The sequence below is a fragment of the Antechinus flavipes genome, chromosome 6, assembly GCF_016432865.1.
Source record: "Antechinus flavipes isolate AdamAnt ecotype Samford, QLD, Australia chromosome 6, AdamAnt_v2, whole genome shotgun sequence".
Taxonomy (NCBI): Eukaryota; Metazoa; Chordata; class Mammalia; order Dasyuromorphia; family Dasyuridae; genus Antechinus; species Antechinus flavipes.
The window spans coordinates 98,561,553-98,580,469 of record NC_067403.1 but is presented as its reverse complement, the minus strand read 5'-3'; the positions used below and the strand labels follow the sequence as shown (position 1 = coordinate 98,580,469).

The window sequence follows — 18,917 nt, the reverse complement described above, 5'->3', positions numbered from 1 at the left end:
TCTCTCCACTTCCCAGGGACTCAATGTATTATAGTGAACTTAATGCGAACTTTTGACTGGCTTAGTCTTTTCTGTGTAACTCAGAATTTCATGGTTCAAGATGTCCACTGATTTTGACATTTCTGGTAGCTAAGTTACAAGTGTGACCCACTTTCCAGGAAAATTTTATAGGGAAAAACTCTAGGGTTTTATACATTTCTTCCTCAGATACTACTTTAGAATAATTACTTTGTATTTTTTTCTATTTTTTTCAATGTCATACTCATTTTCTCTTATACTAATATGTGAGAAAAGAATATGCTTTGGTTACAACCAATGAATACTGGAATGTAGAATTATCGTCATTTTATTGTGGATAGACACTTAATTGGGATATATAGTTTAAGTCTTCATTTAAATCTGCATCATTCCTTTATATCTTTTATAGTGTTTCATTTTCACTGTGAAGTTTGAAAAAGAAACTGCTTGATATATTGCTTTGATTCTATATTAATTGAATTCTGAATGTTATGACTTTAAACAGAAGTTCTTAGTTCTTAAATGAGATTCCATGGATTTATCATGACATCTGTAGATAGATTTTAGATCCTCATTTTCTTTAAACTCTACCAGAAATTTAGTATTTCCATCAATGATGTTTTTTTTTTTTTTTTTTAATTCTGAGGAGTCATTAGTCTTTACTAGACTGCTGAAGGAATCCCTCATAAAAAATAGATTAAGAAGAATCCTTTCCTGATGGACTGATCATTTTCTGAAAATCCCTTGTGTGTCTGAAATATGTTTTTAATATAAGTTCTATTTGGGAATCTATATGCATTTTTCAAACATTTTTATACAGCATTTTGCTTATCTCTGTTTCTGTTGTAGTTAGCTTTCTATTGGATTTATTCATAGTTCAGCATTTATCTATAAACCCAGTTACTAATTCCTTAATATCAATGTTTGTATTTCATCTTCTATTCTTTTCTTCAAGTGTTTACTCTGCTAGTTATATCATGTGTATTCGTTATTATTATTCATTATTTATGGATTTGAACATGATTTATTTTCCTATTTACCTCTTAATTGTATCATGTTTATTACTAGCATCTGAAATTATGATTACAGCTATTGATAATTTCCAAGCTTAAGTCAAAGATAATATGCTATCTTTCACTTCCTCATTCTAATTTGTGTTTTTCTATGCTTTATATATGCTTCATATAGATATATGTTGTTGAATCCTGTTTCCTAATCCAGTCTGAACCTTACTTAGGGGTTGCTCTTTCTCCTATTCATTTCTTAATTAATTAGGCATCCACTTATGGCACCAAATTTTTCAATAAACATTTCTTCTTTCCTTTCTTCATTCTTTTCTTTTCATTCTTACCTTTTCCCTCTTAATGGGGATTTCCCCAAAATTCCTAACAGTATTTGTTTTTCCATAACTCTCCAAGTTATATATTAGAGACCATACTTTTCTTTCAATTATTGCATGTAAACCTTGAATCATTATTTACTTTTTTCTTCAAAGGTTTGCATTTACATGGAATGCTGTATTGATTGTCAATTTATTTATATGTCAAAAGCTATAGTATTCTTGGTTTTTATACATTTATTTTTTTTTAACCATAGAAATAAGTGAGTCTCAAGGTTTTTTTGTTTTGTTTTGTTTTGTTTTTTAAAGTTACTGTTTTCAGAAAGGAGTATGTGCAGTTCTGGGGAACAGTGAATTTTAGGGGAATGGTTGACATTTTTTTTTTTAAGAACATCACATTCTAAACTATTTCCTTCATGTAGTATCCTTAAATAATCTTTTATGATTAATTTCACAGGTGCTTTTTTTGCATCAAATTGCAGTGTATTTTTAAAAGTGTATTATTTTTAGATAATCATTGTAGTCTGGTACTTTTTGATATGATTTGATGTATTCTTTCCTGTACCTGTAAAGTTTCTTTTTAATTTTTTTTTCTTGATAGTTTTCAAAGAAAACTATTTTTCACATCACCTATTATCTTCTAACTCTACTGCATTGAATGGCAGGGTTTTTTAAATCTTCAATTTGTGCTTTCCTCTGTCTACTTATTAAGTTCTCCCTCTACCCTCTCAAAGTATGTCAAGTTTTCAAAGACCCCTGTTTGTATATTTTTGTGTCCAAGTTATTTTTTATCTTTAAAATAATAGATGTCATATACTTGTCTATATTTCATTGAGTTTTTAATGAACAGTAAGGTTCTTGTAATTAGTCTAATGCTTTTTTCTTTTGGTCTCCTATGTTAATTACTCCTTCTGGATATTACTCTTTTCTTTTTCATATATTAGGATATTTATTTGTGGAACTTGGGCCTCTTTTGATCTATTAATTTCTTTGAGTTTTTTATTAGTCAATCTTCTCCCCAGCTTCCCTCCCTTTGCCCAGTTCCCAAAAAGTATTTTTACTTTTATAGGACACTATTATATAGGACATTAATGTTTAACACAGGTGATTAAAAAAAAAAGCCAAATACAGTGGAAGTGGGGAATTTATAATATAGCACATCTTATTGACTAGATGTCAATCTAGTCAAAATTGACTAGATATTCTCTTAATGTTATTTCTGGCTGTAAATACTGGAACTCAAAAAATATCTAAGGATCAACAGATAGATTAATTGAGGAAATTTAAGGTGAAAAATTTTAGGTAGATTGCATTTTTCAAAAATAAAAGTAAAGCCCATATCATTTCAATCATGATTTTTAAAAATACTGATATAAATTTGATATAAAATATAAGTGAACTTTACTCAAATTCAATTGAAGTTTGCAAGTATGAACATGTTCTTTTAAAGAAAAAATATATATTAAACACCCCAATGTTTTTAAAGTCCTCCCCCTCAAAAAATGCCACTTTTACTTGAATCATTAAGTGCCTATATTGTTTCTTCTTTTTATTTTAGATTTTTGCATAATGTTATTCTACCAAATTTATCCACAAGGTTGTTTTTTAATCATCTTATAATTTTATTTTATAAATTCATAATTAACTTATCATCTTATAATATTGAAATTTATGAATCTGCACAGAATTAGGACCAATAATACAATATTTGAAATCTGTTTTATGTTCATTCAACATATACACAATTCCTAAGAGAGACCATAATAGCTAAAATAATAGCTTTAGTAACCAGCTCAAGCTCCAATTATATTTTTGGGTCTATGATATATTCTATATTCTATATATATTCTATATTGAAGATCATGTAAGATTGTTGGAAAAATGCAACAAAATGAAATAAAACACTTGTTTTAGAGTCAGAGCATCTGGATTGAAATCTTTTTTTTTTTAAGTGAATAAGTTTATAATTAAAGTGCATGAAACTTAATCAGCATTTAGAAAAAGTGGTTCTACTATTCTATGAATGGTGAGACCACCCCCATGTCTTTTTTTTTTTAAATATTTTATTTTATTTTATTTAATAATAACTTTATATTGACAGAATCCATGCCAGGGTAATTTTTTTACAACATTATCCCTTGCACTCGTTTCTGTTCTGATTTTTCCCCTCCCTCCCTCCACCCCCCTCCCCTAGATGGCAAGCAGTCCTATATATGTTAGATATGTTGCAGTATACTGGATTGAAATCCTACCTGTGACGCTTATGTCCTATGTCCCTGTTACATTCCTGGGCTTTATAAAAGGCTTGACATAGAGGGTCTCTGAGGTCCCCTCTAGCTCTAAAATTTCAATGAACCTATGATCTTTTCCAGATTGGTAATTACTGCAAGAATATGTGCTCTGTTAACATTATGAGACTACATGAATGTCATGGAACAGGAGTATTATTATATTTTAAACTAAACCATGCCTTAATTTTTGAACATGCATTAAATAATATATTACAATGATCTTCTGTGGAAGATATATTATATAGATTAAAAAAATCCTCCTTCCTTCTCTTCATCTCATGTATATATCTCTATAAAACTTGGGCAAGAATCACACCGAATGAGAAGGGTACATTTGTGGGCTAAGTACACAAAATGATTAAAGAAAAAGCTACCAAAGTATAATGCTCATTGGCAAAGGTATATTATATAGTACTTTGCTTTTATATCAATTTTTAAAAATGAAATAGGAAATATTAGCATTATTAAACTCTCTTAGATTAAAAAGGATATCTTGAAAAATCAGATTTTTTTTCTATTATTGGTAGATCATATTATATATATACACACATACACACATATGATTTTTGATGCAAGGCAGACAGTCTCTGTGTACTTACTGAGAGAACTTCATTTGAACATGACTTTCATCTTTTTTTTTAATCCCTCTTATTTTAAATGTTTTCCTCTCTTTTTAAAAATCTTGCTTTCTTCTGTGAAGAAACATTTTTTTTTTTTCTGTTGAAATGACCTGATGCCATTTACAAAGAGGAGCTGCACATTTTTTTACATTTCCTTTGCTGGAATAAAATATGTCATATTCCAAATATATTCAACTGTTTTGAAATGTAATATGTAAAGAGGTTTCCAGAGGTGACTGAGAAATCATCCTATTGCCAATGTCCTTTTGACACAATTCCTTTCTCTGTTGAGTCAGAGTGAGTAAAAGACACTAGAAAATAATGGATTCACCAAAGAGCTATAAATGGATCCTTTCAGGGTACTAGAATATGACTTAACAAATAACATTTTTAAGGTTACTCAAGACATCCTTGGAAATATGAAAGATAGTTTGCTGTTGTGGTTGATGTCTTTACAAACAGAAAATAGTTTATTTGTGATAAAGCCAGATCCAAAGTAATTATAATGAGATGCATCTTTTTTAAATGTATCATTTCTGTTTCTCCTTCATGACTCTTCTCCGATGCCTCATCTTGACGTAAAATTAGATTTGTTTTCATAGGCTATGCTAACCAAACACAAGGTAGAAAGGTTTGAGAAATGCAATGCAAAAAGGTCTTTTAAAAAACCTACTATGTGCAAGAAACTGTGCAAATTACTAGGATGCAAAGACATAAATGACTTCTTCCCACTTGAAGCTCAGAGTTAATTAAGGTAGAAAACATGTACATGTCTAAGGATTTAGAAAATATATGTTAAATTAATACATGATAATTTGGTGGGAGACATAGCTGTAGGAGAGAATCAGAAAGTGTCTTATGGATGTGGTGGTATTTGAATTCAAATTTTGAGGTGGAGGATGGAGATAAATGGGTACATGGGGAACAATAGCCCTCGCATGTAGAGGGAATAGCAGAAAAGTGCTTTGGTTGGACCAAGATTGTATGTCAGAAAACAGTCAAATTTGGATCAAGCAATGGATCTTTTCCCTCTATTAGAAGACTACCAAAACTATGTTTGGAATTTACCTCAGGACTTCAAGATTGAATTCAGTGGTGTTTCTTACCCTCTCCTCCCTCTCTTTACAGATATTTTTGCCTTTGGTAGCCATTTCAAAGGTTGGAGGGGGAAGGAAAGGGGAAAAAAGAAAACAAAAGAGTTATATTATATATTTAAAAGAAATGGCGAGTTGTGCATAATAGATTTGCAGTTTCATATATAGTCATCTTTTTTCTGTTCTGTTTTATGGAAATGGTTGCTTTATTTCTTAAGTTCAGAATAAAATAATTTAAAATTAAAGAAAAAGATGCAATAAGTATGACTTCAGCCTAATGGTTCTTTCATCTTGCATCTTTTTTGTTGTGTTTTGTCTTCTATATGCCATGTATGTCTTCTAATAAAATATGAGATCAGCGGGCTGGTTATAGTTTTCTGTTTGTAGTTCATTGTCTAGTCCAATGCCTGATGCAAGGTAGGAAAATAATATACTTTTTGATTGGTAGTTTATTAAGGGTCTCTGAACTAGAGCAATGTTGACTTTTTATTAAAGCATTGTAATTCTTCCAAAATTGATAGGACTGGCCAGAATTTGTACTTTGCTACCGTAGTTTTGAGAACCCATGATTCAGTCTATGTCATGGTCTTAGTGAACAGAGCTTAATAAATGTGCTGAAATACACAAAATAATATGTTTTATTAGAGAGTAGAAAAGGGGAAAAAATGCAGTGAGAGGCCACAGGGGACAATGTTGTGAAGAAATTAGGAACCTAAAGTGAAAGTTTAAACAGTATTATTCAAGAGCTGAGTACATTTAGAAACAAGATTGAGAAGATGAGGACCTGATTGATAATCAAGTTTACTTTATAGTAAAGAAAAATCTAGATGTCAGAGTCACACTTATGTAGCAACAATTAGGATCCATATCCTAGGACATGCTAATTATCTAAGAATTTCTACTATGGTATAGTATTGTGAGGACTGGTTCAGTGCTAATCCTTGCTGACAAATATAACTATGTTTGATAACTGATTATGTGTGCATGTATATCTGTTTCCTTTTTATCTATTGACTTGTCCCAGTCAACTTCATCTATTCAAAGAATGCAAAGATCTCTTAAGTGAATAAACTTAGCAAACTTCATCTAATCCAAATATTCAGTGTTAAAAACAAAACAAAACAAAACATATCTTTCCTAATCACACTGCTCTTGTGGTTGCTAGAAAGGTTTCTCACAATTTAGGGCATCTGCTGATTGACACTTCCCCCCCCCCCCACTCCCCAGTTCATTTTATATGACCTTTTATGTGAGCTGTGAAAGTCACAGCAACAACAATCACCTATAAGGGCAGAGATCTTTTCTTCTGGGCTCTTAACTGGGGCAAACATTACACCACATGGCCATGTCACTTTCTGTACTTATCCATGGAACTTAAGGGATGGGGCACTACATTGTTGCATGTAATAAATCACTGACTTGTGTTTCTTGAATGCTAATGTTTCTTCTCTTTTCTTCAGTCCTGATCACCTCACAGTAAAAAGATCAATCTTTATTTAGGTCATTATGGCCTCTGACATGAAAATTTCATGATGTTTTCAGATCCTTGAGAGGTATAGCCATGAAATATATACCCATATGTTTGGAAAACAATTTAAGTCGCCAGAGTTAAATTTTTTGCAGAGGGATGTAAAGGATGACATTCTGGAACTTTATATAATTTTTCTCTACTCTGGTTGAATAATTAGCTTCTTTAAAAAATAGAATGGGATTTAATTTGAAAAAAAAATAAAATATTGCTTTGATTGGGCCAGAAATTTCTGTTTAAAGTTTGATGAAAAAAAATTAAGAATTTAGTTAATAGAGTAAAACCAAGGAAATTGATCATACAGATATAAATACACATGTATATATATATGTATATATATGTATATATATAATTATATGTATATATATACACACATAAATATATATATATATATATGCATACACACATTCTTTTACAGTGAAAATATAATCATGTTATCTCTGTACTTTAGAAAATATAAAAATTTGTGAGTGCTCATTATTTTGATAGCAAATAGCAATTCCCGTTCACTTCTTTAGATCATCTTCATAACTTGCTATAGCCAACAACAACAAAATCATCACTTGGAGTTTAATCTGGAAATGACCTTTTCTGGACTTATGTTGATCCTTGGATAATAGATGCAGAATATATAGCTGGGTTCTTACTTTAGAATAAGAGAGCTTGACAAAGTTTGTGCTCCAGTGGCATAACCTTTGAAAGATCAGAATCCTCTCTATCCCAAGATGAAGCATCAGTTCAAGAAATGATTAGAGGAAATAATTTGCATTCATTTATTTAATGATCTGGCCTGAAAAGATATGAGGCATTTCAATGCATGAGTACAATGCCATATTAACACCAATTTATTTTAGGAATAAATAATTTCAGTACAACCCTTTTCTTCCTCCTCCTCCTCCTTCTTTTCCTCCTCCTCCTCCTCTTCCTCCTCCTCCTCCTACTCCTCCTCCTCCTCCTCCTCCTCCTCCTCCTCCTCCTCTATTTTGTCCCTTTTTTCAACAGGGAATGTTGGGGGAATATTACTCCTGTTGATTTATTATTTTTTTTCTGGACAAACCACCTCAAAAAGTTTCATGATCAGTAATATGATATAGGATATCTATAGAACCATTCCTAGAGTCATCAGATTCTCTTTAGTAATATTCTCTTAATTATATTGTCTTTATCCTCAAGGGAATGTCATAGGTGTTTTATAGACATAAATAGAAGATACCATTTTTGAATAGTTTCATTGCCAGATTTTTTAAAGCAAATTATTGTTCATGAGGCTTTAGATGTGAATATTAAAAGGAAAATTGAATTTGTGTATGTGTGTGTGTTTGTGTGTGTGTGTGTGTGTGTATGTGTGTGTGTGTACCCATATAGAAGTATGATAAGGCCTATGGACTCCTTCACAGAGTAATATTTTTAATTGCATGAAAGAATATATATATATATATATATATATATATATATATATATATACACATAAAAGAAACCAAGTACATTGAAAGATAAAGTATGAAAATACTTTTTAAAACCAAGTACATTGAAAGATAAAGTATCAAAATACTTTTTAAAATCACAAACCTTACATTAAGAAGACGTGGTTTAAAATGTTGTAACATGGATAGAATTGAAGTTCCTTCTGTGCATTTTGGATTTAGCTTTAGTTTTTCTTTTGAAACCTACAGAAATTCTCCTAAACATTTGCATGCTGCATGCTATCCTAATGTATATAGAAAATGTGTAGTCTTGTGCTTTATACTTAATTTTTAATCTAGAACTATTATTTCATCAATACATATTAGCTTTCTAGGTAGGAAATGCCTTTTTCAACATATAAATGAATATTGAAGATTTGATTTAAGATATAATTAGGCCTCTCATTCAGATTTTCAACTGCATATTTATAATTTACTTGAGCTTTCAATTAATGCCCTTATGATATAATGACTAAAATCTGGCTGTAATATATGGACTACTGCAATATTGTTTTGTGTATTGTTACCTTGTGATATTAATAGCTCTATTTAAAGTTGCTAGTGGAAAATGAAATTACATAATTGAGTCCTAGTACATTTTAAATTGCATATTAGCATAAAGCCATTATTAGTTTTTCTCATTAAAAATCCTACCCCATACATGGATAGGTTTTATTACAATACTAAGGAAAATGTTACCTAAAACAGTTACATGTGATAGCAAGCAATTTTATTCAGGGATTTAAATTGCATAGTAATTTTATATCGTATATTTCCAGATAGACATTTCAATACTATGTGAGCAGTTTGTGCCTTCTTGATAATTATGTTTTTTCTTGTTTATTTTTTTTTTTTGCTGCTTGCCATTAAAGGAAGTAGAGGTTTGTATACAACTTCTCTATTTGGCATTTAAGATTTTACACGAATTTATGAATTGCAATTATTCATACCATACTAAATTCACATTATTTTTTCTCCAGGATGATTACTTCCGTACTTGGAGTCCAGGCAAACCTTTTGATCAAGGTAAGAAATACACTATTTCAAAGTTTATTGATATCCCATTCTTTTCTAACATATATGACTTTTTTTTTGATTCTTAAGAGTCAAAAATGGCCAAAATAGTTGTCTAATAACTCAATGGGAAATGTGATTGCCACTGGATTTATTTAAACAATAATTTGAATAATATAATAACAAAAACATTAAACCAGCTAAACACTTTTTTCATATACATTGTTCTTCAGTTTGGGTTGTACAAACAAAACAATGGACAAATAATAGATTATTTTTCATTTCTGGAGTTTTCAGATGCCCATTTATTCTACCTAAAATTAAATATGTTCAAACTAGATGTAGAATAATTTGATTTAAAAATTCATCATGATATGGTATATTTCTTCATCCTATTTCAGAACAAATGGTAGGGCAGACTTTTATTTCAATAGGATATTTATTATTTCAGTTGAAAGAGGCAGTGCCTTCATGGAATCTGTGAGGAATGGAATACTATCCTTGTAAAAACTAAGATTTATCACCTTCTGGAATATTGATTCTAATTTTGGTCAACTTTTCTTAGCTGATGCTAACAGTGAATCTGGTGAAACTTACAACGATGATTAATGGAAAAGAAAAAAATGCTTTGATGATAAACTAAAAATCAACAGTCGGAAAGTTGGGTATGATATTTGTGGTTGGAAGATAAAGGACCCACATGTGCAAAAATGTATGTAGCATCCCTTTTTGTAGTGGCTCGAAACTGAGTCAATGCTCCTTAGTTGGAGAATGGCTGTATAAGTTATGGCATATACATATTATAGAATATTATTATTATTTTATAAGAAATGATCAGCAGCGTGATTTCAGAAAGTCCCGAAGAGACGTACATGAACTAATGCCAAGTGAAGTGAGTAGAACCAAGAGAACATTGTACATAGCAACAGCGAGATTATACAATGATCAATTCTGATGAATGCAGCTCTTTTCAACAATGAGGTGATTCAGGCCAATTCCAGTAGACTTGTGATTGAGAGAGCCATCTGCATCCAGAAAGAGGACTATGGGGACTGAATGTATATCACAGCTATTTTCACCTTCTTTGTTATTGTTTACTTGTATTTCGTTTTCTTTCTCATTTTTCCTTTTTGTTGTGATTTTTCTTATGCAATATGATAACTGGAAGTATGTAGAGAAGAATTGCACACATTTAACATATGTTGTATTACTTGCTGTCTAGGGGAGGGGGTGGAAGAAAGGGAAGGAGAAAAAATTTGGAACATATGTTTTTGCAAGGATAAATGTTGAAAACTATGCATATATTTGGAAAATAAAAAGCTAAAAAAAAAAAAAAGAAAGATTGAAAGGTGATACACTCAGTACTCTTAAAATTCAAGAAGGATGGACAGTGGAGTTCCAGAATGACAGAGCATTATTTTTGAATGATCTGGTCTGATTGTTATTTGAAATTAAAATTGAAAAAAAAATCAGGGTTTGTCTCTGATACATGCTGGCTTTATGACAGTGGACAAGACCCTTAAACTCTCAGTGAACCAAATAATTCTTTTTTTTTTTTTTTTTTTTTGGCTGAGGCAATTGCCCAGGGTCCATCACTAGGAAGTGAGACCAGATTTGAACTCGGGTCCTCCTGACGTCAGGGCTGATGCTCTATCCACTGTACCACCTAGCTGACCCTAAATAATTCTTTAAAACTATAAATTACAGATGAATATCATTATAGCTGAAATCCCATACACCAAAAAATAAAATCAAAGGTCCATATGGAAAAATAAGGATAGTGTGTGTGTTATGTGTGTGTGTTCTCTTTAACTCATAATCATAAATTTTATTTAATGTCATAATCTTGAAGTTTAGAAGAGATACCTTTGTAATAAATAAAAGAAATTGCTATTTTATTCAGAGAAAAAAATGGTCAGAAGTTGTTGGCCCCTTAAATATGAAATGTGTTGTAATCTTTTTCTTCTCAAAAAGCAGCCAGGTGATAAAAGTTCAGATCTTTTATTATCCCAATATAGCCCGGTTAGCTTAGAGGCCTATCTCTCTGCTTGGTTCCAAGAGCTCTCTCCAAATGTCTTTAAATCCAAAGGTCTGGTCCTTCAGCCTCTGATTCTGCTTTCTTCAGCCTCCCCAGCTCCAGTCTTAAATCTCGACTTGTAGCGTCTTCCTCTCTCCAGAACACTTCTGCCACCAGCCAGCCAAGTGGAAAATATTCTGCCTTGCCTCGGAGAGAGGGCTTCTGGCGTAACTCTACTGAAATCTGACCGAGAGCTTCTGTCTGTTTCTTTTATCCAAGAGGGAGGAATTGTGGGATACAAGAGAGAGGGATTATGGGTTTTCTCCCATAGTGCTCTCTGGCCCAACGAGCTTCAAGGGAGGTGTGAACTCATTGAACTTAGTTCTACTTAGTACCTTGCTTCAGGTTCTGCCCAAAACATCTTCTTGTAAGATTAGATCAACTCTAATTAGTTAGCAGTTAGTAAGGATTCCAACATCTCCCCCTTTCTTTTGTTTTAAAACATAGGGGGTTTCTGAGGGGGTACACATAAATCCATCAATATGGGCCAGAACTTTGTAACAGATATACATGGTATACATAAATCCATCAATATGGGAGGCATTATACATAATTTACAAAAGCATACAGCAATATAACACAGGCTAGTGGTAATGTAACAAATAACATGAATCAACATGAAAATTTAACTACTGCAAAAGTCTCATCAACAATCTTTCATCTCAAGAAATCCAGTGATTCTTGCTGGTTTTTCAGGAACCTAATTTCTGGGTTGAAGTTTTTTCCACTGGATCAGGATCAGAGGCTTTTCCACTTGAATCAGGATCGGAGCTTTTCCACTGAAATCCACTGAGGGGTCTGTTTGCCCCACGTTGGGCGCCAAAATGTTGTAATCTTTTTCTTCTCAAAAAGCAGCCAGGTGATAAAAGTTCAGATCTTTTATTATCCCAATATAGCCCGGTTAGCTTAGAGGCCTATCTCTCTGCTTGGTTCCAAGAGCTCTCTCAAATGTCTTTAAATCCAAAGGTCTGGTCCTTCAGCCTCTGATTCTGCTTTCTTCAGCCTCCCCAGCTCCAGTCTTAAATCTCGACTTGTAGCGTCTTCCTCTCTCCAGAACACTTCTGCCACCAGCCAGCCAAGTGGAAAATATTCTGCCTTGCCTCGGAGAGAGGGCTTCTGGCGTAACTCTACTGAAATCTGACCGAGAGCTTCTGTCTGTTTCTTTTATCCAAGAGGGAGGAATTGTGGGATACAAGAGAGAGGGATTATGGGTTTTCTCCCATAGTGCTCTCTGGCCCAACGAGCTTCAAGGGAGGTGTGAACTCATTGAACTTAGTTCTACTTAGTACCTTGCTTCAGGTTCTGCCCAAAACATCTTCTTGTAAGATTAGATCAACTCTAATTAGTTAGCAGTTAGTAAGGATTCCAACAAAATGAAGTAGAAAAAATAATAATTGGGAATATTTAAGGATAATAAATGACAGTTTTATTAAGTGAAATTAAAATGGTTTTTGGCATTTCATTATATATATTCCGTTTTCCAAAACTGTGACTTGACAGATGGCATTGTGATCATGATAGTGAGTATTAATATTCAAATGCACTAAATTAAGTGAAGTTCTTGGTAGACTGTACACAAATAATGATTGGAGAATTTTGTTTATGATTTTTAAATATTCAGAAGTTGTACATGCTTAGAAATGAGAGTATATCATGATACTGAAAACATTGAAAACTCATGAATTTTCCTTTGAGGAAAAGGTCTTACCATCTGCTGAGAAGGTACTACTCATTATGGTATTAGGACTGTTTTGGTCCTATAGTGGGAAATTTCCATGAAGAAGAAAATGGGGTAAACAATTATTCCCCTGATTGGAAAAAGTATAATGTCCAAACAATAGAATTTGTCCTGTAACAAGATAGTACTCAGACTTGCATTGACTATACAACTCTGGAATTGTATCCTGCGAATGAAATTTAAATACCTATCCAATCTGACATGTAGTTCTGATGTTATGTAAAAATAATACAGATATTTCCAAATGTTACAGCATAGATATTTCAAATGTGGTTCACAATTGAATGTATTCTTTACCAAAACAAACAAATGGAATTCTTTTTTCTCATGTATGTATTCAAATAGTTTCTCTTAGACTAGATTAAATTTGCCCAAAATAGGATATGATCACATCGCTAAATAAAATATGTATATGCATTAAGTAGTTAGGGTGTCCTACTTAAATAGTTATTAATATTAATATTTTTGCAGTACCCTAATTAAATAACTAGGATGAACAGCCCATGGGTCAGTTCACATTTATTGTCATCAGTTAGATTTATAACTATTAAATCAAGTGGATAAGATATTCCCTCATAGTCATTTTGATCACGAAACCTTAGGGAAAATGTAATGGATTGCGGAACACATATTAACAAACTCAACAACCAATCTTTCTATTTTGTTTTAAGTTAAATGTTTTAAAATTAAACACAGACCTTTTAGGATGATAATTGCTCATTTAACAGTTGTTTAGAACAGGAAATATAAGGGATACCAGGGATAATGATATGAAAGAATATCATATATACAGAAAAATCATACAAATTTATTCTTCTTTAGATGCTTTCCTTAGGGAGTTCTTCAATTATTCATTCATTGGACAAATATCTATTGGACATAAATGTATGTGCATTCATATGTAAAACCTAATTTAATTTCATATATAAATTCAAATTCACATATGTACTTATATGATCTAATTTGAATTCATAAACTCTAATGTACACATTGTATAAAATGGCTATAGATAGTTCCTCCCTACCTATCTCACTGAGAGCTTGGCCATGCTATATGGTCCTCTGATATTTGCTTTGTTTATTTCGCCCTAGTATATTGTGATGCTTGCATATGTTTATATTACTGCTATGTGATAGGGCTAGTCAGGTCAATAAAATAAAATAACTTTTTCATTTACATATTTTTGTTGTCCTTTTGTATATCCAGTGTTTCAATATAAAACTCTTGGAGGAAAATAGTTTCTAGTCTTTTTCCTTGATGAAAAGGTATTGAATAAAAAGTAGATGGAGGAGAAATGAGCTACAGAATTGGATAAATACTTTAATGAATGTATGTATGTATTTATGGATGAGTTCTATACCATGGTGAAAATACCAATCTATCTACATTTCCAACTTTTTGTCATTGTTTTCCAGAGTCTCTCTCTATCTTATCAGCTAAAACTCACAGCCATATCTTTAGGGTTTTTGACAACATATGATTTTCCATTTCTTAATTTTTAAGCACGATTTATTCACCTCCTGTTTCTGTTATATTTTGATATTCTTCATGATACTTCTACAATGCAGCTTTATAATGATGTTGCCATAACTTATATCTGTAAGAATTCCTTTGTTTTGTAAGTTATCTTCAACTTTGATTCCTTGAAATTGATTGTGTTCTACAGAACACAATTATACACAATATACAAAAATACACAATTATAAAACAATTATAACTCACAACTACATAAAATTTTCAGAACAATATTGAACTTAGAATATAGTGTTTTGTATCATGTTATATACTTATGAAAATACATGCCACACTAATCTCACTTACAGCTGAGAGAATTACTAGTCTAGTCGATTAGTAGAATGCTATAGTCATGGCTAAGCTAAATTTTACTAAAGTATTTGATAAATAATTTAGTAGTAATTTTGAATAGAGAAAAAGGAGATAGATTAAATTGTAGTAAAATTAGATTAAAATCTGGAATAAATGAATAATAGTTAATGGTTCCATATCAACTTTGCTGAATGTTTTTAATGTAGAACCTCAGGCATCTGTGATTTTCATAAGTTAATTGGAAAAAAGTCATAAATGACATACAAAGTTTTCAAATGACACAACTGAAAGGGATAGCTAACACATTTGATGACAGCCTGTCAATATATTTTGGAATATTGATTCTAACTCATTTGTTGGAATATATGAGAGCTATAGAAATATACGGGAGTCACCTGACAATGGCTGCTGGAGATCCAACCCAGACCTGCAGAATGGATCTCCTCTTGTGAGAGGATGACACAAGGAGACTGAGAGACAGTTGCTGTTCTCTGATCTTTCTAACTGAGAGAGGTCTTTCCTCTTCCCTCTGCCTCCAATTTATCCACAACACCTGTGTCAACAAAGGCTGCCTGGCAACTCCTTCAGATATTATGATCCACAGCTGTGGAGGCTCTTGGAAAATTGACCTGTTCCTTAACACTCATTAGATTGAATCTAATAAAATAAAATAGCAGTAAATTTAAAAATAGCAGTTGAGTTTGGCTTAAGCTAAACACTGTCCCACCTATGATATAAGGGAGTTTTATTTAGATAGTGGCTTGTCTGAATAAAAAAGAGTTAAGTTTTTTTGTGAGTTGAAAAAAGTTAGTTGAGTCAACAATACATTACAGGACTTGTCTCTCCCAGCAGCAATAACAAGAACAAAATTCAATCTTAAAAATTATTTTCCCCAGTTACATATTATTTTTTTTTGGTTCTACATGTATATTCATTTTTTAAAAATATATATTTCCTCATAAATCATGTTAGGAGAAAAAAAAACAGAACAAAAGGGGAAAAAACACAAGAGAAAAATAAAACAGAAGAAAAAGTGGCCCAAAAGTAATTATATTTTGTGTTGATTTACATCCAGCCTCCACATTTCTCTCTCTATATTTGGATGGCATATTCCATCCAAAGTTTATTGAGGTTATCTTGGATAACTGAACCGCTGAGAAGAAACAAGTCCATCACAGTTGATCATTGTACAATCTTGCTGTTGCTATGTACAATGGTTTACTTTTTCTGCTTATTTTGCTCAGCATTAGTTCATGTAAATCCTTCCAGGCCTTTCTAAAATTAGCCTATTCATCATATTTTATAGAAAAATAACATTCTATTACTATTATATACTATAACATATTCAGCCATTCCCTAATTGATGGGCATCTACTAATTTTCCAATTATTTAAACCAGAAAAAGACCTGCTACAGACATTTTTGCCAATGTAGGTCCTTTCCCCTCTTTTCTGATTTCTTTGGGATACAAACCCAGCAGGGGCACTGCTGGATCAGAGGCTTTTAGTTCCTTTGGGTATAGTTCCAAACTGCTCTTCACAATGGTTGGATCAGTTCCCAACTCCACCAATGTGTTAGCGTCCCAGTTTTCCCTCATCCCTTCCAACATTTATCATTATATTTTCCTGCCATCTTAGTCAATCTGAGAGATTGAGATGGTACCGTTTTAGTTGTGCATGTTTCTAATCAATAGTGATTTAGATAATTTTTTCATATGACTATAGATGACTTTAATTTCTTCATTTGAAAATTGTCTTTTTATATCTATTGATCATTTATCAATTGGGGAATGACTTGTATTCTTATAAATTTGATTCAATTGTTTGTTTATATATATATATATATATATATATATATTAGAAATGCATTCTTTACAAAATTCAATATCAAGTTGCATTAAGAGATTCATAGGTAACAGGAATTAGAAAATTGTGCACTGACTAGGCCAGAATGCAAGACAATATCTGGAATATATTTGGGGGTACATTTTTAAAAGGGCAATAGTGAGGTATGGAACATACAGAGGACATTGTGGCTTGAAGAAAATCTGAAAGACAAAAATGTTTTTCAAAAGTAATGATTATTTACAGCATGGATTTCTTCTGTATAGCCTGGTTCAGTTATTTTTTCTGGCTTCATCTTCTTAAATGTCATTTTTACTTTTTTATAGTACAAGGGATATTTCTGTAGCACATAAGATACTGACATTGACAATGTGAAATGCATTCCATTTTGCACATATTTGTTTCCTTCAAGTTAAAAAAATAAACTAAGTACCATTTAGAGGGTACCAGAGAGATGCATGATAGATGTGAGAAAGATGTATCATGTTACAAATAGCTGATTATTATTAATGGGGACATTCACATTAATGAGATCTAAGATCCATTTGAGTATTTTGGTGTGTGTTTTTGTTTTCCTTCTCTCATTTCTGTGTCTGGAAATGCATTTAGAATGAACTGCCCTAATTGATTCTTGGACCAATATTTCTGAAGGCTCCCTCATTTTCCCCTCCACTGCTTTCTAATGTTTTGTGCTATAAGTGTGCTTATAATTTTGGATGTTTACACCATTTCAAAATCTCAGACTAGAGCTGGAAAGAACCTTGATAATTATATGATATAATGTTCTTCATGATCTCCCTTTATGATGTTCTGAAAATGAATTCATCTGTTAAATCCATTTTTCTATTTTCCCATTGAGATTAGATACTTCATAGGATCACAGATTTAGAATTAGAAAGGGCTTTAAAGATCAAAGGTCATTTATTTCAGTCTTATCATGCTTAAGGTTATACAGGTAAATGGCAGAGCAGAACATTTGAACCTCACTACTCTTAATTCCAGATCTGATACTCTCACTAATATGTTCAACTTTTCCTGGGCTCTTTTAGCTCCCTCACTGGTCAAACCAGTATAAATTAATTAGGTGCATATTCACTTCATTGACATTTGTACAAAATCTCTTATATCCATCTCCTTGGCTGTAGTGTCCCTTAAGGCTACTCTATCTGCCCACCTGTCAGTGGTCACCACTAGGCCAGCTCACCTGCCTTCAGGCTCCAACCCTGATCACACAGAGAGAGAACCACCAGGACGTGCAACCATTCTGTCTTTATTCAAACATCTTCAGAGTTGGGGGTAGCAGATGCAAGAGCACAAGGGCACCAGAACGGCAAAAACACAAGAGAGCAAACTCTGCTCAGGGGTGTGTATTTATGCTGCCTCTCCTCTGGGATTACCTGTGCCCAGCCCACTCAGCACTGCGTAGGCGAAGCCCTAGAAGGGAGGCTTCTGGAGTTAGTGCTGCATCCCAGGAGATCTAGCAAGAGGACACGCCCCCTCGCCATTTCAAAAAACCTATAGCAGTTCCTTAACTCCTGCCAGATGCAATCTCCTGCCTCAGAGGCCAAGCCCCCTTTTACTTCCTGGGCCTGTCCTACCAGCTGAGGAGGAGAACAGGCTCCGTAACACATCTCAAAAAGAGAGCAATGCTTCATTGCCCCTAATATTTGGCACTCAAAGCCCCTATCTGAGCTCAGGTATTTATCTTTCACATAGACCACTGACACAATCTCCAAATGGCTCTCACTGCCTTCAACCCACAGAGCTGCAATTTGGATATATCAATTAAGATATTTCTAAAGCTCAGGTCTGACCATATAACTTCCTTCCCCAAGAACCTATAATGTCTCCTAGTTATTTCTAGGGTTAAATACTAACTCTGTTTGACATTTGAATGTACAATCTGACCTAGGGGGATTAAGTGAATTATCCAAATCATATAGGAATCAGAGGTGAGATTTCAACTCAGTTTCTTATGACTCCAGAACTTTTTAAAATCAGCATAGGAGTAATAGCAAATAAAATATGAAGTATGATTTGGTACTGGAAAATCTTTCTTACTTT

General features: G+C 32.6%; 1 protein-coding gene across 2 annotated transcripts in view; it reads left to right on the top strand.

The window, feature by feature from the left end:
* The window catches only part of SPOCK3 (SPARC (osteonectin), cwcv and kazal like domains proteoglycan 3), a 693,273-nt gene that overhangs the window by 187,499 nt on the left and 486,857 nt on the right, over window positions 1-18,917 (top strand). For both annotated transcript variants that reach the window (XM_051965576.1, XM_051965575.1), the window contains exon 3: window positions 9,334-9,379. In XM_051965576.1, coding sequence (XP_051821536.1) covers window positions 9,334-9,379 — 46 coding nt within the window. The remainder of the gene's footprint in view (window positions 1-9,333; window positions 9,380-18,917) is intronic.